Source organism: Spermophilus citellus (genome assembly GCF_964194105.1).
Source record: "Spermophilus citellus genome assembly, chromosome: 4".
Classification (NCBI taxonomy): Eukaryota; Metazoa; Chordata; class Mammalia; order Rodentia; family Sciuridae; genus Spermophilus; species Spermophilus citellus.
In genome coordinates this window covers 222,280,469-222,301,794 of record NC_138185.1, presented here as the reverse complement: position 1 = coordinate 222,301,794, position 21,326 = coordinate 222,280,469, and the positions used below count along the sequence as shown (strand labels likewise).

The following is a 21,326-nucleotide window of genomic DNA, read 5'->3' as shown; positions in this document are numbered from 1 at the left end:
CCGCACCACTCTAGCCTGGCACATGCTGACCTCTCTGCCTTTTCCCTCCGATCCCTTCAGCCTTCAGAATGAAGGAGCAGAATCCCTGTGTGAAGCCCACGCTGGCCTGGCCTTCAGTGAGTCATTTCTCAGGATATGAGGGAAACTGTGACCCCTCATCCCACATAAGCCATGCCATCCCGGCTTTGCCTGCACTGGGGGTGCTGGTGACGAGACAGCAGCTGGGCCACGACAGCAGGCCTTTGCCTTGCAGCAGCCTCCAGGGATGGTGCCCACATCCTGCATGGCAGCGGGGTCAGCAGTGAAGGAGAGGCCCCATCCCAGCTCACGCCACCAGCTGGTGCTGGGGCCAGAACTGCGACCCTTCAGGCCACAGCCCTCATGTCCCGTGCTCTCCTTCATGCTGTGGCAGGAGATTCGAGCAGCCAGGCCCTGACTGCAAGTGACAGACTTGGCTGGAGTGCCAGTTCAGGCACCAGAGGGAGGGAACTTGGGAGGCCCTGGTCACAGCCAGGACCCAGGCCACATGCTGCCTGGACCACTTCCTCGCTCTCACCCAGGTACCCACCAGAGGCTCACCAGGGAGGGCAATGGCTGTGGGTCCTTCTCTAGCTCCACTTCCCACATCCATTGGGCTAAGCTCTGTGGCCAGCAGGGTCCCTTGGAGTGGGTGCTGGCCCTGCCCTGCCAGGCCACTGACACCACTCAGGCTGTAGCAGTGGAGTTTGGATGGACACACACACTCAGGAGTTCTGATCTGTGCACAGGGGTGACAGGGACGTTTCTGTGGTAGAGAGGATGGGAAGTGGACACAGGGAACATGATGATCTCTGGTGCTGAGAGTTCTGTTTGCTTCCTTTTGTTACTGAATGAATGGAAGGATGAGGGGAGAGGCTGCTGAATACAGGGCCAGGCAGTAGAGTGGGGCATGAGAAGGCAGGAGTGACAACTGAAATCAGGACACGCTCGGGGGGCGTGAAGAGGGGATCACAGGCCTTCACTGCACCTGGAGGGGCCAGGGTGGCCCTGAGAGTGGATGTCGGTATGTACCCAGCATTATGGCAGCAAGGGGGGACCCCTCCACCTCCCTGTACTATGAAGGTGTCCCAGTCCATTTTTCATTACTGTCACACACCTGCCAGGCATGGTGGTGCGCATCTGTAATCCCAGCCACCCGGAAGACTGAGGCAGGAGGATTGCAAGTTTGAGACCAGCCTGGGCAACTTAGTGAGACCCTGTCTCAAAATAAAAAAATAAAAAGGGCAGCCAGGCATGGTGGAACACGCTTGTAATCCCAGCGGTTTGGAAGGCTAAAACAGGAGGATCGCAAGTTCAAAGCCAGCCTCAGCAAAAGGTGAGGAGCTTGCTTTTAACCCAGTGGGACCCCCATCTCTAAATAAAATACAAAACAGGGCTGGGGATGTGGCTCAGTGGTCGAGTGCCCCTGGGTTCAATCCCTGGTACCAAAATAAAAAAGGCTGAGGATGTAGCTAGCTGCATGGTAGATAGATGCCCATGGGTTCAATCCCTACTAGCACAAAAATAAAACAGTACCTGTGGCTGGTACATGACAGAATAAGGGGGTTTCTGTAGCTCACAGGTTTAGAGTTTGAAAGTCACTCAGGTGGCCCCATCTGTTTGGCCTCTGGTGAGGGCCCCCTTGGTTTGGTGGCGACATGGTTAAGAGAAGGGAAGAGGCCTCCTACAGAAGAGGCCAAGTGTGTGGGTATCCTTGCATTGTAACAGCCCACTCAGGAAAGCTAACAGGGGCCACCAGCTACACCAATTCCCCCCCACTAAGGGCAGCATTCCCAAACTAGCCCACCCCTTCCAGCTCCCACCATCTCCCACACACTACCCTGGGGACCAATCCCATGTTCCCTTGGGTCATACTCAAGCCACAGCAGAGGGAGCAGGAAAAAAAGCACATGGACGCATCCAAGGCCCTGGCCCGCTTCTTCCTGAGAACCCTTCCTCCAGGGCCCCTCCCAACATCAGGTCTTCACTTCCCTGGGGGGTGGCTGGCTCTCCCCTCCCCAGCCTCTGGGGGGACAGTGTATCTCTCACTGGGGACCACAGGGCCCCAAGTCCAGGCCTTTCCAGTGGGGCTCTCCTGCAACACATCCCTCCTCTAGTTGGGCATCACAGATGGTGATCCACCCACTAGGCAACCTCGGTGTTTCCTTTACCTGGGCCCAGAATGCCTGCCCCATCCTGGGGTGAGGAGACAAGCTCCCCACATGCCCTCATCATTTGTACCTGCCTCTGGCCTCTCCCTGCATCATCCCAGCCCTGCACCCAAGTGGCACACAGTGCCCACACGCGACCGAGGGCAGAGGCTTGGCAGAGAAGCATATCCAGGTCCAGGAGAGGAAAGCCAGTGTCACAGCCCCCAGCCCCTTAATCCACAGCATTCACCCCCCTTTCTTTTGCAGCACGGTGTGGGGGGTGGATCCCCGGGTCTCCACCGGCCAGGCACGTGCTCCACCAGTGAGTTACACCCCTGGTCCTATTTATTCTGTGTACCAGGGATTGAAGCCATGGATGCTCTGCCATTGAGCTACAATCCCAGCCCTTTTGTTTTTTGAGACAGGGTCTTGCTGAGTTAGCCAGGCTGGCCTCCAGCTTGCGATGCTCCTACTTCAGCCTCCCAGAATGGTGGGATTACAGGTGTGTGCTACACCCAACCACACTTATTCTCTTCTACTAGGTGCAACACATGTGCCAGGACGACTGTCCCATTAGTACCTGAAACAGCCAGACATGCAATGTGCCGTGTGTGTGTGTAATAAACGAGTGAACCTGGAAACTCCAGAAGGGAAGCTTTGGCCATGAAATCCTGAGAGGTGAGGGGTGGCATCCAGCAACTGCCCTGTAGGGGCTGGAAAGCAGGTCGTGCGAAGGCTGAATGGAAAAGTGATTTTTTTAGTAGGACACGGGGAGCAGGCTTTGATAGGGTGCCAAGTCCCAAGCTGTAGATGGCCATAGCTGATGTCAACAGCTCCAGGAAGGAGTTGAGATGTCTGGCGGTGGGGGAGTCCTGAGGGCTGGCTTCCAAGGCCAGGAGACAAGAGTGTTCTGCACAGGCAGGTGCCCAGTCTGGCCCTGGGCAGAAAGCCATCAGAAGCCAGAGCCTTGTGTATGATGTATTTTTGTTGTTGTTGTTTTTGCGGGGTGAGGGGGGCTCACAGAGAGCAACCCCAAAGCCCTTGGGTCCCTCCCATCTAAGATCTGCAGATGCACACACTGACGTTCCCCAGGATCACTCCCCACGGAGCCCTCCCCTGGGCCTCACTCAGCAGTTCTGGGCTCAGAGGCTGGGCACTTGCCAACCTCAGCAGCTTAGGCAAGGCAGCCCGTCTATCACAAGCAAGGGGAAGGTCACAGGGACGATGGGCAGTGGAATGCCGCCATCTGTCTTAGAGTTCCAGAAGGCAAATCCTAAGCAGCTTTCAGCCTATCCTATCATTTTTACGAGTCCATCCTAGTTCGTAAGCTCTTCTTACTGGCCCTGGACTTCCCGGTGGATACTGGAGATCTCAGGCCCAACTGCACCCAAGTTCCTTTGGCTACGCTTCTAGAAGTGGAACAGTGAACCAGTGGGAACATCTGTTGCTGGTGTGACCGAGTCACAGGTGTTTCCATTCTCACCACAAGGATCTCAGGGAATCCTGGCAATTCTCAGGCCAGATGGAACTTATCTCCAAATTCAATGTGTAACGAAACTCAGAAAAGTGAAGAACAAATGAGAACCACAGGCATTGGAAAGCTTAACAGTATGCGTTTATTATATTTTATAGAGCCATGTCACACATGCTTGGTGCTTCAAACTGAGTTAATGATTTTCTGGATGCAAAGCCATCTGATGCTTGATGCGGATGCCTTAAATACTATAATATTTCTGCGTCTATGACCTATGAGCTAAGGAAAAACCAAGGACAATTCCAGAAATGGCAAAGAACACAAGGAAAAAGATGAACATGAGACACAATGCTAAGTCCTTGAGCCAGGGCCTACAGAAGTTAGCAGAAAGTGAATACAACAGAATTTTTCTTGCCATCTGCAGATAACAAAGCCTAATGCTGCGGACGTGTGGAGAAGGAGGTTGCTCCGATTGGTTCTGGTGCCCTTCTTGCCTCCATGATATATGCAGACACCAAGCAGCCCCAGACAAGAAAGGCTGCAGACAACACAGCACACAGCCAACTGCTCCTTTTCAACAATGCTAAGGGCCTGAGTGTCTTGAGCCCTCCATGTGGCAGCTCATGCCTTTTAGTAGTTTCTGGGAGGGTTGGTTTGCTTGTGGCCTAATGCCAATGTTCAGTTTCAGGTTTCCTTTGTTTTTATAAGGGGTTTGGGTGGCACCCGTTCACACGTCTGCCACCCACCCCTCCCATCAATCCAGTCTTGCTTTAAGTTTTTCCCAGGACTATGTGGACCACCCAGGCCCAGGGTAGATGCCAAGAAGCCTCTTAGACATGTATCTGCCCTCTAACCTGATGCCACTTGTCTGAAGGGCCTGCAGTGAACCATCTTGAAGCAGCCAGGGCATCTGAATATAACCTGAGCAGTGAGAAGGGCCAAGGTCAGTAATTAGGGTGTCTTGAGACCTAGCCAGTCACTCAGTTGGATGCTGCTACGAGGCTACAGTGTGCTGGAGGCACAGAGGCCCTTCTGTCCTATGAAGTCAAAAGAGCAGGCTGTGAAACTCAGGGCCAGCACCATGAGCAAGCACATCTTGGACTTATGGCTTCCTCTCCCTCCTCTTGGGTTAAGAAAGTTTGGGTGGAATGCCCCTGCCAGTCCTGCTGGGATGAACTCTGAAGAGACGCTGCAGCAGCACTAATGCCATGGGGGGGGGGGGGGTGGGTGGACCCACAACAAAGGGCTGAAAGTCAGACCAGTGACCCTGAAGGCCAGAGGCCCAAGGTAACCCAGTACCAGGGAGGGCTCCGGCCAGCGACTTTAGTTCTAACCACTGTTTTGACCTTTAGGGTCCCCGCCCTTGCTGTTGGTCAGGTGTTGAGAAAAGTGAAAGAGCCAGGCAAGGAAGTGATCAATTGGTGGGTGGAATTAGCAGGTTTCCAATTCACAGTGGGCCAAGCTCTCCTGTGCAGGAACTGAGGACTTGCCACCACCCAGGCACCTCCCTCACTCTGCATTTCTTGAGCTCTTGCTCAGGAACAGGGGCAGGCATGGTATAGGGTCCTCTTAAAGGGTCCTTCTCCAATCTAGTGAAATAACTGACATTTAGGAGAACTTGCACATGAAAACAAATAGGAAAAAAAACCCTGATCTTCCTCAACTCCTCAGGCCTTCAGTCCAGGCAGAGCACACACGACACCACACGAAGCCAACAGCATGAGCTTGGCGTCACCTTGGAAAATAAATGTCACTCTGGGGTGACAGTTCTTTATACAAATATTATGCCCCCTGCAACCCCACTCCCAGAGAGGGAAATTATAAGAAATTCAAAAATAGAAAACAACATCTTGTTAAGTGTAAACTTATCCTCTGGAGTTTTTATATTACATGTGCTAGAAACATGCATTCATTTCTGCTCAGATGTAAGAAAATATGTCTATCAGTATTACTATAAATCAGAGTAATTCTCGAGACAATGGAATCACTGTTAGAACACCATTTCAAATTTTAGTAAATTACATCTTTAACAAAATTATAAATTCGAACAAGCAAAGCAGGCTTAGGTTAGAGCCAGTGAGAACGATTCCACACCGCTGCTCGCTCATCAGTCACCTACACTACTGCTGTTAATCCAGTGCTACGTCAACAAGGAACCCGCTTGTTATTGTCTTGAACTCCAAATTGCACTCCTCATAGAAGTTAACTCTGCAGACTGAGAAAAAGACACGAGAACAGAGAAAGGGGCAGGGAGTGAAGGCGGTTTCACTTGGAGACAAAACGGGACAAAAGAGACGATCAAGGGCATCCCCCAAGGGATGAAGGCACAGAGGAAGAGGGACCTCCTTGCACACAAGAGCCTGGCTCCCGCAGGCCACAGCGTGGCTCAGGGCTGCTGCTCAGGCTTTCCCAGGGTACAGGGCTATTCTGCTGTGGGGCCTCGGGCAAGCATCCCGAGGATGGTGCCAGGACCAGGCTCAAGTGCAGCATAATGCTGGGTGAGGGCAATGTGGCTCCAGACTCCTCTGATGGCCACTGACTAGGGCAGCATCTCAGTACAGCCACATCAGGACTGCTGGACCTGATGGTGGGAAGGAAGGTGTGGCGCTTGCAGGAAGGATGGGCACCAGTAGAAGGCTCTGTCCAGCCTTGGAAAGAATTACTTGCTCACAGGGGGTGCTCAGCTGCGAAGGGGACTCTACCATGGGCTTCCGTCTCTCCTGACTGCCAGATACAGCAAAGCCTGGGGTCTTCTGATTAACACAGTTCCACCAAAATATTCAATGGAGAACAGATTCTGGACAAATAAAAACAAGTGTCTGAAGTTAAATTTTTCACTTATGGTTTCAGAAGGCACTTCAAAATTCCACAGAGCCTTGGGGGTCACTGTCATTAGGTCACCAATCCCCCTGGTGAAGAAGCTGTAAGAAAATGGACTATACCTCTGACCAGAAGGTGTCCTGGCCGTTTTCTATGTAAGCATACTAGCTTGTCTGTCAGTGACCTTGCAGAGTCAAGCACTCAGCAGAAAGACTCAGAATGACTGCAATTTGAATAAATGGGATTTTGCTGTATTGTGGCAGTTTATAAAATATTTTCAATGAGTCCTATATCTGACCCTAAGCAAAATTAAAAAATTATAACCATACATTTAAAGAGGTCACAACATGAGGTCAAGTACTCATTGAGTACAATTTTCTAATAATCGAATCACCTTGCCAATCTGCACTCAGTGTCCACTTAGAAGCATGAAATCAAGCTACCGGCACTCTCTTGCCACAATTGCTGGCACTTTGTAAGGCCTCCACTAAGACGGAGGAGCAAAGGCTCTCAAACCAGATACCCAACAACCGTGTTTTCTGTTGGATGAGCCGAGGGCCCACTGGAGCTGCCTCTGAAGCTGAGCAGTGGAAAGAAAAGCCTGGTCTTCCCCATGTGCCCTATTGCCAACTGGTGCCTTTCCTCCAGAAGGCGCCAGGCCGCGCACACCTGTTTCACTCCCACCCTCACCGCAGGAGTGCCAAAATCCGATCCTAGCCCCATGGGCCTGGTCTAAGGTGCTCTGAGGTAGTTCCTTAACTTGGGGTGCCTGTTGCCTACTCTTTCAGAACTCAGGATGTGTAGGGGAGTATTAAAATATCCATGCATCACTTTCATCACAAGTCACTGTAATGGAGTGCAAAATTAAAGGAAACTTGAGTTGCTTTATTTAGCTTCCAATTTCTGGGAGGCTCAAGAATTATAAGTATTCTGGACAACAGAAGAAAATAAGACTGTGCTTACAGATCTTTTTTCTGCCATATTCTTTCTTTAGGATTGCTATTTTATTGTTGCCCTTTCTGTTACACGGGATGTACACATCAGGTGTTAAAAGGTACAATACATTCTACAACTGAGCACCACTTTCTGTAACTGAACAGGCAAAGAAATTACACTGAACATCAGCATCTGGCAGTTTTGTTTTTTTTTTGGAAAAAAAAAAAGTGACTAAAATGGGTTTAAATTGATTAACACTATTAAATCACATCTAATATTTGATACTACATGATTCAATACAGCTATACGATACAATTATACAAAATGTGTTAACATCAAAGAATACAACCAAAATTAAGATAGCAAACAAACCTATATAACTTTTTTTTTTGTACAGGAAAATACTTTTGAAGTATGCATGTAACTGCCCATTCTTTTAAAGAAAATCTACTGCAAGCAAAGTTATCAACCTCCAGAAAAATCACACATAGCATTACTAAGCATATCCCCAAAAAGTGTACAATATGCACACTTGGAAAATACAAAATTAAAAAAATTGTAAGCAACAGGTGAGCTTCATATTTATAAGAATGTGAAAAGAAGTCCCATTTTTAGCACTGTTGTATAAAGAATTGTCTTTTGATGCGAAGTTCATGAATTGTCCTCCTGCTGGGACCACACTTTACAAAAACACCGTGTTTTTGAAACGAGATTACAGAGCAAGATAGAGCATCTTAGCAATGTCATCTTATTAAAGTTTTTTTTTTAATTTTTACTACTTTATCAAAACATGTCCCTTAGGTGTGTAGGATTCATTTTTAAAATTCTTCCTAGAAATAATATACAAAGGAGAGGCATATTTATTCCCATTCACACTCCTGGAAGATGCTTCCTGCAGTCGAGAAGGGTCTTCTTTTTCTTCTTTTCACTGGTTGTTTTTGGCCTTAGCATGTGTTAAGATGTGAGATTTCAGGTTAGTTGACTGAGCAAACTTCTTATTACAACCATCGAAGGGGCACACATAGGGCCTGTCTCCGGTATGGATTCGCACATGTGTGCGCAAATTGAAGTCCAGTGAAAAGCGTTTCCCACAGCCTTCGAATGTGCACTGTCGAGGAAAGACCAGACATCAGCCTACTCGGCACGCATGACCAGACCCCGGGAGCCAGCGCTCACTGCTCGGATGGACCTCAGCCCATCTGTTTTACCAAACACTCTCTTCCCTGCCTGGGAGATGCAGTCTGGAATCAGCAGAAGGGATTTCTAACTATGTACGTTGCCACCCTCTGAAGACTTGGGCTGCCCTCATGGACTGAGTGCGTACAACCGGACAGAAACACTGTCAAGCGGCAAGCTGTCCAGATCTCAGGCTAGGACCCTAATACGTCTATAAATATTCTTACAAGTAAAATATTAATGAGTAAGAAGTCTTCTGGTGTCAACTGTCAAAAAAGAATCATGTCAGATTCACCTTGTTACTAGTTTGTTAACTTACTTGAAAGCCTCTAAAAACAAGATACACTATCACCTCTACTTAGTATCATACAATAAAATGTAAGACATTCTTGGCCAATTTGTATTTCAATATGCTATTACCTACCAAAATTAATGATTTCCACCCCATCATGAACACACTAGAATTTAGCTCTTAATTCTGTATTCTCCTACCAAAAAAAAAAAAAAAAAAAAGTGCTCCACAGACAGGAACACGCCTGTATCCAGCCTCATCTAGATCCCACAGGGAGGCCAGAAGGTGAGGTGAAGTGAAGTGAGCCTTACATGCAACTCAGGAGGAATGATAGGAAGACCCTCACTCTGTGCTGGCACCTCCTGTGCCAGCCACACCGGCTAGCTTGTGGCGCCCAAGACAGCAAGGCAGTAGAGAGGGGAGAGGGAGCTGGCTCTACCTGGAAGGGCTTCTCTCCAGTATGAACCAGTTGGTGTCGTTTTAGTTTTGAGCTCTCAACGAAAGCTTTGCCACATTCTGCACAGACGTGGACTCTGGGGCCGTGGGTGTGCAGATGTTTTCTCATAGCAGAATTATCCCTGAACATCTTTGTGCAGCCCTTGAAACAGAGAAAGAAGCTTAGTGGTTCACACTGCAAACTCTGAGAAGGATTCAACCACTTAGCAACCTTTACTGATCTATTAGAATGAAGCAACCTCCCCACTCCCCATTTTAACTTTACTTAGCATTACAGTAAAACATTAAATTATTTAAGACAAAAAACAGACAACTGAGAAAGGCCCTAACTTTTAATGCAAACCCCTGTTTTACAGATGAGGAAACTGAGGCTTAGAGATGTCTTGAAGTAGACTTGCCCAAGGTCACACTACTAGTAGTAGCCAAGCTGGGAATAGAACCCAGCGCCCCGGCTTCCAGCTATGCCACAGCCGCCTCACCCCGCCACGCCCCCCGATGCAGTAACAGAAGCACTGAGAAATAAACGGAGTTAAAATGACGGTAGTCCACCACTACCTTTGGTGGGCCCCATATTCTGTGCTGCAACAATGGGCTGTCATTCTCCATCGCCTACTGTTCCCTCTTCTCTCTTTGCCTCTTTCCCCTTCTTGACAGAGAAAGAAGCAAGAGGGTCTCCAAGGAATGGCAACTACAGAAGAAATTTATTTTGTGAGACACCGGGAAAAGGAAGAGGCAGGCAAAGCGATACCAGTGCGGGGGAGGCAGATGGATGTGCGGCGCCCGAGAAGCATGTCCTCAACAATTTCTTCTGCAGTTGTTGCCCATGATGGAGTGAATGGGGAAATGGTGAGACAGCATGACAGAAGGACAGCACAGGGCACCACCAGACAGCTTCACAGGCAAAAGGGAGGGAAAGCCAGACTTTTCACCTTGACCTCTAGGTTCAGTTTCCATTTACAAAATGGAATTTTAAAAAATTTAATTGAAAAGAAGTATACAGAGAAGCTAGAGATGACAGGCACTTCAGTCATAACTGTTTTCAAATGCTTATTTTTTGCCCCAATGGAACTCATTTTATATTTCAAAATCACTACATTAATAAGAGAATTAAAAATATGAAAATTTGGGAGTGTGCAGTTTTCATAAGGGCGATTCCATGAAACTAAATTTATCCTTCTCCAATTGATTTTTTAAAATTCTTTACTCCATTTATAATTTCTCCCCCTTTGTTTTTCTGCACTTATGTGGTATCATTTTTCTGTTAAGTTTTACTTCCAATCAAGTTTGAAAAATAGCCCCCATCTAACACCTCAAAGTACCTTCTGGGTTATCCTCTTTATGTGCAAGACTGGCTACATTTGAAAACAATTAAGTACCCTTCTAGAAACATGATTAACAGGGTAAATAAGAAAACTGAAAGAAATTATGAAGTCTTTGGCTTTGTTTTTTAGCAAATATTTCCATATTTCATTCATGAGCCTACATTTCATAAAGGGCGGTGGGCGAGGTACAGCCCAATGCCTTAAGACTTGTTAATGACCCCAAAGGAATGGAGCCCTGGCACAGTATAGTTAACAGACAGCAATCAACGCAGCTCCCTACAGTGGCCCACTTAATAAAATACAATAAATCACAAATTAGGTGGCTTTTACTAAACAACAAAATTCTTGTCTCTTGAATTTAAAAACCAAAGATTATAGTTCCTCCCTTTATCTCAATTATGAAAGTGGAAATAAATGTGCAAATTTCTTACAAACTCTCTAAGACTTCAGTAACGGTTCCGTGAACCTCCCCCTAGCATTACTTACTTTATGAGGGCAAGCTATTGTTCTTGGAGCATCATCTTCTTTAATTTTTCTTGGCTTCATTCTTATCCAAAAAAAAAAAAAGAGAGAGAGAGAGAAAGAGAGAGAGACAGATTTGTAGGAGTGGGTACACTCAACTGGCATAAATCATATAGTGCCTAAAATGGTCTCCTTATAGCTAACAAAGCTAAGCTTATAACATGTTCCCATGAAGGAGGACAAGACTGCTTCAATGAGTGCTGAAGACTTCAATAAGGGGTGACACCCAGAAGGCTGCACACTGCCACTGTGGCCTCGGAGCTGAGAAGCTGGCTAAGCATAGCACAGTGATCTGTGTGACTCAAATACCTGCTCTTTTCTCCTGCCCCTCTAGAAAAATACAAAGACCACAGCTCAATCTCCTAGTGGGAGCTGGGCAAGGCACTCAAAGCAGCTGCTGCGATGACAAAGGTACCTTATGAAAAAGGAATAACAGGCATGAAATGTCTCAAAAATATGTGTCTCTATACAGCTGCTTAAAAACACAGACAAATGGGTCCACTTTACACTGATATAACCGAGCTTTATGACATACCAATTTTTGAGGGGATGTGCTGGGGAGTGATACTGGCCAAAATATACTGCTAAGTTGTGTGCACGTGAATATGTAACAACAAATCCCATCAATGTGTATAACTATAACCCACGAATTAAAAATTCGGGCTGGGCGTGATGGTGCACGCCTATAATTGCAGCGGCTGGGGAGGCTGAGGCCCTAAGAAACTCAGCAAGACCCTGTCTCTAAAATATAAAAAAGTGCTGGGGAGGTAGCTCAGCAGTTAAGTGCCCCTGGGTTCAATCCCTGGTACAAAAAAATGGTGGGAAAAAAATATATCATTTTTACAAAGTGTATGAAATAGTCCTTTTAAACAAAATTCTTTTGACATACTGAAGTATCAAATAGCTTTCAAAGGAAACACAGAAAACCATCAGCACTGTTATCTGAGGGACTAGTGGGCCAGGTCTAGTGAGAACCACAGACTCTCACATGGTTTCCTTTCTACCATCAACTTTTGGTGGTGAGAGTAAAAGGGCAGTTACAGTTTTTAAAAATGGTGAGATAATTTTATTTTAAACTATGGAGACTTGTGGCCCTGCTTTTGTTTGGGGGCTTCGAAGTTCCCATCTGTGACAAGATACCTGGTGAGGTGGGCAGCCTGGCAGAACCCCATGCAAATCCTGACAGCTTGCTCCAATTTTAACGTACCCACCTGCTACTTGCACTGAACTGACCTTTGGTCTGCCACCAGAACTTTCTCTCCGAATACTCCCTACATATCTGAGTGTGATTGGGGTAAGAAATTAAGAATTCCTAGAAAAACTAAAAAAAGAGGGGCTGGGGTTGTAGCTCAGAGGTAGAGCACTTGCCTAGTATGTGTGAGGCTCTAGGTTCAATCCTCAGCACCACATAAAAATAGATATTGTGTCCATCTACAACTAAAAAATATTAAAAAAAAAAAAAAAAGATTTCAATCTCTGAAACAGATTTTCTTTTTGTTCTCATTTCTGCCATCACATACCTCTCCATAAGGGCTCATGCTTAATAAACAAACGACTAAGCCAATGGTTCCTTAAAACTAAAAGTTAATTTATCACCACCCTTTTGTTATAAAGGATTATTTCTGTTATCTTTCAGTTAACAAAGGTCCTAACAATATTGTTCTTGTTCACCCTGGATTTGGGAAAAGTGTCCTTATTATGTCATAAAATCTGAACTTATGTCTTTGACTAAAATCCCATATCCTAGAAGTCTAAGAGGAACTATGTGTCTGGTAGCTTTCACTTATGTCCGTGTAGTCTGTTCAAGACTGTACATGTATTTCTACTTTAAACTGAGAACATTTTCTGAGTGGTATTCTTCCCATCCAAAACCTGCAGACACTCTTTTATTTCTTGTAAATGGATTATCACATCAGCTAGTAGGCATTTCTTAAGTGCCAGTTGCCTATTGAACTCTGAACTAGTCTTTGTTGTCTTAAATACCAGTATATCCTGGGTGTTTTGTCTGAATTTACATACCAGGGAGGGCAAGAGCTTTGGTATCAGGGCGCCACCTGGAGGCTAGATCAGTGTGAAAAACAACATTGATTCATGCAAGGTTTCTACTTTCCTTAAGTACTAGTAACTCTTCTAAGTACACTAAGACTCAAGTTCCAATCTAATTAAGAATGCTTATTCTTTGATGACTCTACCAAAATGCTCTGTGTGTAAACTGTGACTCAACTACAATTGTCCAAATTCCCAGAATGGTACATACCCAAGATGTTGGATTTTTCTGTAAGTAAATTATATCTAAATAAACCTGGCATAAGGAAGGTCCTCTTCATATATTTTCTGAGATTCATCGCTATAAACTTAATTTTCAAGACATTATATTATAGAAAATTTCAAATCTGCACAAGAGAGAATAGTTCCATGTGCCCAACTCTTGGTTTTCTTGGTAAGTGTAAAAAATCATTTTAAAAAATGTGTTCTAGTATTCAGAAGTCTATTTTTAGGATGAGAATTTAAAATTTTGACAAACATCCATGAACTCAAGAGGTCAATGGAAGATTAGCAGCCACTCTGAAGTTCCTTGACACATCACCCTTCACTCTCTACAGAGTGGTCATCCCCCCCCCCCCCACGCAAAGTACACTTGGATTGAAAATGTTTTGTAAGACTAAAATCATATACACTACCACTCAGAATTCTATTTGGCCCTCCCAAAATATTCACAAGCGACTAGACTTCAATGTTCATTCACTGACTGTGAGGCTTGAAGAACCCAGAAACAATGAGGACAACAGCACAGGCGTTTCAAACAAGACGGGATGGGATGTGTGACTTGGAGCTGACTCCTACTAGCTGCATGACCTTGAGCAAAAACTACACAACTTCTCCACCTCGGTTTCTTATTCTGTAAACAGGCACAATGCTCCCTACTTTATAGGGCTGCAAGATTAAAAGATGACACATGTTAAACACTTGGAAATGACAGTCATTATTACCAATGGCTAAGTGTTATACAGGACTATTTTAAAAATGAGTTCATTACCCCTGTTCCCCTGCTGGCATTCTGGGGATTGATCCCAGAGCTCTACCACTGAGCTACATCCCCAACCCTTTTTTGAGATAGGGTCTCCTTTAAATTAAGGAGGCTCGCCTCCAACTTTGCAATCCTTCTGCCTCAGCCTCCCAAGTAGCTGGGATTACAAATGTGCACCACCATGCTCAGATTAATAACAAGCCCATTCTTAAAAATATTATAGCACTTGTGCTAAACAATACAGAAGGTTCTGGTGTTCCAAACCACCTTTTCAACTAAAGGACGAAGGGGACTGAAGAAAGAATAGCACAGCAGAAAAGCACCCCTCCGTAGAGATTCTTTTGTTCCAATAAAAATGGAGAATACTCTCCCTGTGACCCAACTGCTGGACATATAAACATCTCATTCTGACATTTGTGGAAGGAACATTGTGAAGAATGGGCTCCAAACTCAAGCTTGCAGGAACGTCCTGACACAATGTCAGCAGAGAATTGTGTAAACCAAAACTCTTGAGTAACTCAAATCCATGAATATCCCAGAAGCAGAGATTCTCTAATGAAAATCAGCCTGCAAAACAAGCTTAGTTAATTGCTAGACCAGCATCATCTATTCAGACCCATGCTGGGAGGACATGTTCCTGGGTAACACAGCTAAGCTCTGCAAGTGCGATTCACCTCCTTTCTTTGTGCAATGAGTCGTTTCTTCAGCAGACATTATATAGTCATGTAACAGCGAGGACTTTTAAAGTCATTTCCATCTCTAGTATCACACTTTACCTAGCCCTGTGAAAGTCTCAGGGTAGACAGTGATAAAAACATCACTACCTTGGGACTGCCTTTATGCTCATCTTTCTAAACTGGAGTCGTCCCCTCACCCCCCCACCCGGCTCAGGACTGGGGGTTGAACCCAGGGCTTTACCTACATTCTACCACACTGAAGCTATACACCCAGTCTTTAAAACTCTGATTCAGGGTCTCACTAAGTTGCCCAGACTGGTCTCAAACTTGTGATCCTCCTGCCTCATTTCCCAAGCAGCTGGGATTACAAATGTGCTCCACCATGCCTGACAAGAACAGGGGTTTGTAAAGGCTAACTTTAGTTAATAAAATACAGAGACTGGATTTAATCAGGAAACAGAACTTACCAGGCCCAACTCACTGACTACTTTTCAAGTATTTTTTTTAAGGGAAATTTCAGGGCAGAATAAAGTTCCCCATGGTCCCACCTCACCAAGGCCAGGACTTTCAAATGAAAGTCATCATTCCTTCCATCTGTCCTCTCACAGCATTAACAGATAGGTAATCTGGGTGGAGCACGGCGGGAGCCTGAAACATTCTTTGGTCAGTTTCAAGTCCAGTGCAGTATCCCACCACCCCAAGTCACAGAATAGAGGGGAAAGCATCCAATACTCTGCTATAAACTAACACTATAGCCCTTCAACATGGCTTGGATTAATGAGCAGAGGGGATGAGGAAAGGCGGCCAGAAGAACCAATTATGTGGATCAGTGAAGATGTAGTCTGGCCCCCTGTTCATGACAAATTTGGGACCTCTGTATCTTTAACTTTCTGAGTGCCAATCACCAATTATGGGGCCTCCAGAAAACCCTATTAAACTCACACAGATTCTCAAAGTGCAAAAACTTGGCAAAATAGAGCACCCAGGCTCTATTTTCTTTATCACCACTGTCTAATCAGGCAGATGTGTTAAGATGACCTTCAGGAGATGCCACATATAACTGGGATGAACCAGCCACCCCTCATGCATCCTGGCACCCAAACCCTACACCTTTACTTCTTACATGCTCAGGACCAGCAGAGTGTCATCATACTCTAGACACAAACGAATCTTTCACTGACTGATTATAAAAGAAGATCAACATCATTTACCTTCACTTTATGATTGTGCAAGTGCTGCCTATGGTGTGTCAGATCACACTTTGGGCTCAACAAGTCCAACACAGTAGCTACAAACACAAAATTTCCTTCAGTCAGGCCCAAGAAGTTCTAAGTATAATGTCAAAATTATTCCTAGGTTTAGGCTGGTATTCCTTCACCCCTTTCCAGGGAATTTCTGATTGCTGTTTCCTTTTTTAGAAGATTCTTTCCCACACCAAAAGTGACTTTCAGATCACTGAGAAGATGCTTGGGTATGCATGCTAGACAAGAGCTCTACCACAGAGTTATCCCAACCCCCCAGGAAACTTTCTGGCAGAAAACTTCCTACTCCACTTTAAGGGACCATGTTTCCCAGCCTCTGCACTGCTGTCCTTGAAGATCTCTCACCCCATCTTCCTTCTCATGCACATACTCATTGGCTCCGCTGCACCCTCAGTGACCTCCACAGGACTGTATGCAATATAAAGTGATTCCTTAGGTCACTAACACTGTCTTTGTATTTGACTAGTAGCTTTGCTGGATTGAGAATTCTGGTTAGCTGGGCATAGTGGCGCACGTCTGTAATTCCAACTATTTTTGAGAAGCTGAGGCAGGAAGCAGACCCACACTCCTCCACGGGGACTGGGACCAAGTAGCATACAGCAAGTCTGAGGCCCATCAGGGAACTAGAGTAAGATCCTATCTCAAAGAGACAGGGCTGGGATTATGGCTTATCGGTAGAGCGCTGGCCTAGCATGTGTGGGGCACTGGGTTCAATCCTCACCATCACATTAAAAAACCAACCGACAAACAAACAAAAAAAAAAAAGCAAAAAAACCCTGTTTATAGGCTGGGAGTGCAGTCAGGGCAGAGCACTTCTGCAGTACACATGAGGCCCTCAGTGTGATCACCAGCACCAAACCAAACACCCTTTCATGTTTATAGTCATTGTTCCTCTCAAACACGGCTTTCCTGTCTTCTATTCATCCTTCAGTCTACTGGTCTTTTGTAGATGGTCTTTTTTCCCTGGAAGTTTTCAGGTTTTTTAAGTGTTTTGAAATTTCACGAGTGGATGGCTACTTGGTACTACTTCCCAGTTCCCTTTCTACAGAGGATGTTTGAAGATAGCCCTGGGGCAGAAAGACCAGGCTGCCTTCGAACAGCAGCATGTGTCCTGGCTTTTCTGTTCGGAGGACTGTGGGAACACGGCTGGCAAGCCATCCTCTCGGCTGCCCCAATCCTCCTGGGACAGGTGAACAATGATATGGGTCACTAAACCCTAAATACTTGTGGTGCTCACCACCCCACATTTTGTTCCCTAGCTGTCGAAAGCTTTCAGCACACCACCAAAATCCTTTCCTGTTTCATGGAAAGGTTTATGTTCCTTCCTCACTGCACTTGACCAACTGATCCTTCTACTCTCACAGCTTCTTTCACTGAGACTTTGCAGCTGGGTCTTTTTTCCCCCAAAGCTATTTAACCACTTTCACATTTCTAGCCATCCCTCATAAAGGACCCCAGTCCTTACTTCCTTCCCAACTCCTCCCAAGGGCTGAGGTGTAGCTTGGTGGCAGAGCACCTGTTTAGAATGCAGGGAGCCCTGGGTTCTTCCCTAGTACTGCACTGCACACAGCCAAACAAGAACAACAGTAATTTTTTAAAAATGTTAAAACAACCCAGGATGTTTTATTAGCATCTAAAACCAAACAATGCCTGCATCTGAACTCCAAATCAGAAACTTTCCCCAATCTCCCCCATTATTCAAGAAGTGAACATTTAACATCAATTTTTAAAAATATTTATTTTTTAGTTTTCGGTGGGCACAACATCTTTATTTTATTTTTACATGGTGCTGAGGATCAAACCCAGCGCCCTGCACGAGCGCGCTACTGCTTGAGCCACATCCCCAGCCCCAATAACATCAATTTTGATTTTTTTCTTTTTTGTCCCTCCTGTCTATCCCGTATACAGATGATCTGGCCCTAATTCTGTGACTGCTTTCACTGTTGACCACATTCTAGCTCAGGCCTTCATTTGCTCCTGCTCAAGCACCATCCCCCATGTCCTGGGGACACCAGCACCAATTCAGCCTAGACACAGCTACAAAGTGATGCTCTCATTAGCTCCATCACCCAGATCACTACTTTCAAAACCTTTAACAGCTGCCCAATGTACACTAAAAAAAATCCACAGATATTGGCCCAGTATTCATGGACCTTAATGACCTGATTTCAATTTTACATTTTGGTGGGTTTTTCTAGTCATTTCCCTCAAGTGTCCTAATTCTCAGGCAAGACTACACCCTTTTCTGTGTACCTTTCTACTGTGTCACACTGTTCTAGCATGCAGGCTCCACCATTAAGACTGTTCAAAGCTCAAATCAAATGCTGCCCCATCCACAACACTTCACTGATTCCTCTGTTCAAGTATCCTCACAGATTCTGAGCACATAAAAGCTCACTTTTCAGATTCAATTTTTATCTGTAATTTTTCTGAGGGAAGAGCAGTTAATATCTGATTCATAACTATCTGAAATATGAATGGCAATAAAAGTTGTGATTCAATGTCATTAACAAAAGCATAGAGCCTTAACTGGGGTAAGCCATGATAAATGAGAAATAAACTAAATGTGCACATTTCCTATAGCTACAGTTTAACTGGAGAGAAAGGGACAAGAACCCCTTTATGAAAACAAAAAGATTTGACAAGCAGGAAAACAGGTTCAGGTGGTCTGAGTTGAGTTGCCCAACCAGTTCTCAGAAGGGTCAGAAGAGTAAGGGAGGTGAGGAGGGGAAACTGGGTTGCCCTGGTCTCCCCTTGCTGCTCTGCTCTCAAGAGACAAGTTCTCTGGTCACAGAGGGTACAGGACCAGAGATGTGTCTTCCTTCCTGATCCCAACCCTTGTGTATATTTCTGGGGTTGTTCCAGTCTCCATTCAAGCTCAGGGAAAGGGATCAGGCCTTCTGTGCCAGTTTATTAATTTCATTCTATTTAATCCCCCCGCCCCCATTACTGGAACTGAACCCAGGGGCACTCTACCACTGAGCTACACCCCCAGCCCTTTTTATTTTTTATTTGCCAAGGCTGGCCTGGTACTTGGTATCCTCCTGCCTGAATGACTGGGTTTACAGGTGTGCACACTGTACCTGGCTTTACTTAAAATTTTACATTTTTTTGTGGGTTTTTCCATATCCTTATAAAACCTACCAAACAGTAAAACAAGGCCACATCTAGTGGTTTCAGATCCTGACTGTTCACCTTGAATAGTCACAGGGTTCTGGCCACAAATATCTGACATCTCTTTCAGCCATGCCAGCTCCAATTAGCAAAACAGGGAAAGCTTAACTGATGCCACGTGCTGCAACAGGAACTGATGAAAGCCATTCCCAGGGTCCACTGAACAGATCTAGTAAAGACCCAGGTCTTCTGCAATGATTCTTCTGCAACACACTCAAACTTAAAATGCATACAAAGAGGTCAGGAGGCTGAGTCTGAACAGGCCCCTCAAAACAAACTACATGCAATTATATCTACATCCAAGCAAGGCCAGTTACGGAATTAAAGAGCATTTGCCTCATCTTACTACTACTACTACTACTACTACTACTACTACTTACTACTACTCAATTACTATTAAAAATAAAACTGACTGCTTTTATTTTCATAAGTTTCCCTAGAGAAAGAATATAAATCACCACTGTGACTTGGGCATAGAAAACCACAGATGTCAAGAAAGCACTTTCTATAATGAAAAGGAAAGTAAAGTTCTCTAACTTACCTAGCAAATTCTGCCAGCTGTTTTGGATCTGAGAGGTCAATGCCAGGGATTCCTCCAGGAGGGAGTTTCTTTCCTGTCATATACTCTGAATAATCAGGAGGCGAGTTCTCTCCAATGATCTGTTCTTCAACCACTGTCTCATGGTCAATATCTTTTTTTTCATCTGAAACACATCATGAAATTGATTGAGTAAAGACATTTTTTAAAGTATTTAAAAGGTATAAAAATTGCTTTCACTAGCACCTTCACCTTCTTAGATTACAGCTATCACCTCAATTTCTTTACAGCTCATTCCTTGTTCTCAATTTTTTGAACTCCTGTTTCTCCTTGAAGATCACCAGCTCTGTTTAGCCTCTCGGAAGGACTTGCTTTCAGCATCTTTGTTGCTGCACTGGCCTGGGTGACCCCACTTCTCAAACATCTGTTTTTATCCACTGCTGACTACCAACGTGGTGATGCAAATAAAATCTCATTTCCAACCTCTCACCTGTTAGCAAGCCTCTGGTCTACCCTTCCGGCCTCCTCATCCTTCCTCCAAGGATCCAACCTCACAGCCTTTACCCATGCAATTTCTAGAGTTTAAGTGTAATTACAACCATGTGATTTTCCTCAGTCTCTCCCACTAAACTGTGAGTTGGAGGAGGACAGGGAAATTAGTCCATTTTGACCAAGGGCCCCAGAACCTTACTTAAAGGCTGGCCCTCAATAAATTGTGTTCACAGAATAAAGGACAGCTCTACTTGTATCATTTCAAATCCACGAGGCTAAAAAAGCAATGCTGACCCCATAATTGATCTTACTTTTGCCTTTGAGGCAAACCCTTCTGTTTGCTATCTGGGTGCCGCACTGGCTGGTTCCATTTTAACATGTTTTCTACTTCTCCCTTGCACATGCCCTCTATTTTCCACCCATTTTTCTCACAGGTTAATTTGCAAGTACCTGGGGGAGAATTCAATAAATCCAAGGCCCCCACACCTCTCTCATTTCCCTTCTCAAAATCCAGTCTCCTTTAAGAGCCTCACCCAAAATCTCTAAGGCTTACTGATTTCTATCACTCCAGCCTCACATTCCCACTTCTTTTTTCCAAATCCGAGATCACTTCCTCATAATACTGACACATCATATACCATCCTGCTTTGATTTTTTTTTTTTTTTGGATTGGTCCTGCCTCTTAAATTAGAGCAGAAGAGCCCAAAGTCCAAACACAGTTTTCTATTACCTTCTTCTCCCCTCTTCTACTTTCATGCTTAAAGCAGAAATTGCATGGGTAAAGCATGTGAGGTTGGACCTTTCATGCTTAAAGCAGAAAGTAGGGGCTCCATAATCAATGCTGAAATTTTCGGCTTTTCTATTAAAATGCGTTCACAAAGATCAGGAATATAAGATCTTCCAAAAGTGTGAACTCTTACCTCACATTACCATACCACCAGTGTTAAAAAACAATACCCCTCAAACAAGAAAACAAACACAACCCTTAA

The 21,326-nt window shown here is 45.1% G+C and overlaps 1 protein-coding gene across 2 annotated transcripts in view; it reads right to left on the bottom strand.

The window, feature by feature from the left end:
* Nucleotides 1-7,617: 7,617 nt before the first annotated feature.
* Nucleotides 7,618-21,326, bottom strand: part of YY1 (YY1 transcription factor) — a 31,012-nt gene continuing 17,303 nt past the window's right edge. For both annotated transcript variants that reach the window (XM_081292026.1, XM_081292027.1), the window contains exons 2-5: nucleotides 19,849-20,011; nucleotides 11,131-11,191; nucleotides 9,306-9,464; nucleotides 7,618-8,506 (exon numbers count right to left, since the gene is read on the bottom strand). In XM_081292026.1, coding sequence (XP_081148152.1) covers nucleotides 8,324-8,506; nucleotides 9,306-9,464; nucleotides 11,131-11,191; nucleotides 19,849-20,011 — 566 coding nt within the window. In that variant the 3' untranslated portion in view covers nucleotides 7,618-8,323. The remainder of the gene's footprint in view (nucleotides 8,507-9,305; nucleotides 9,465-11,130; nucleotides 11,192-19,848; nucleotides 20,012-21,326) is intronic.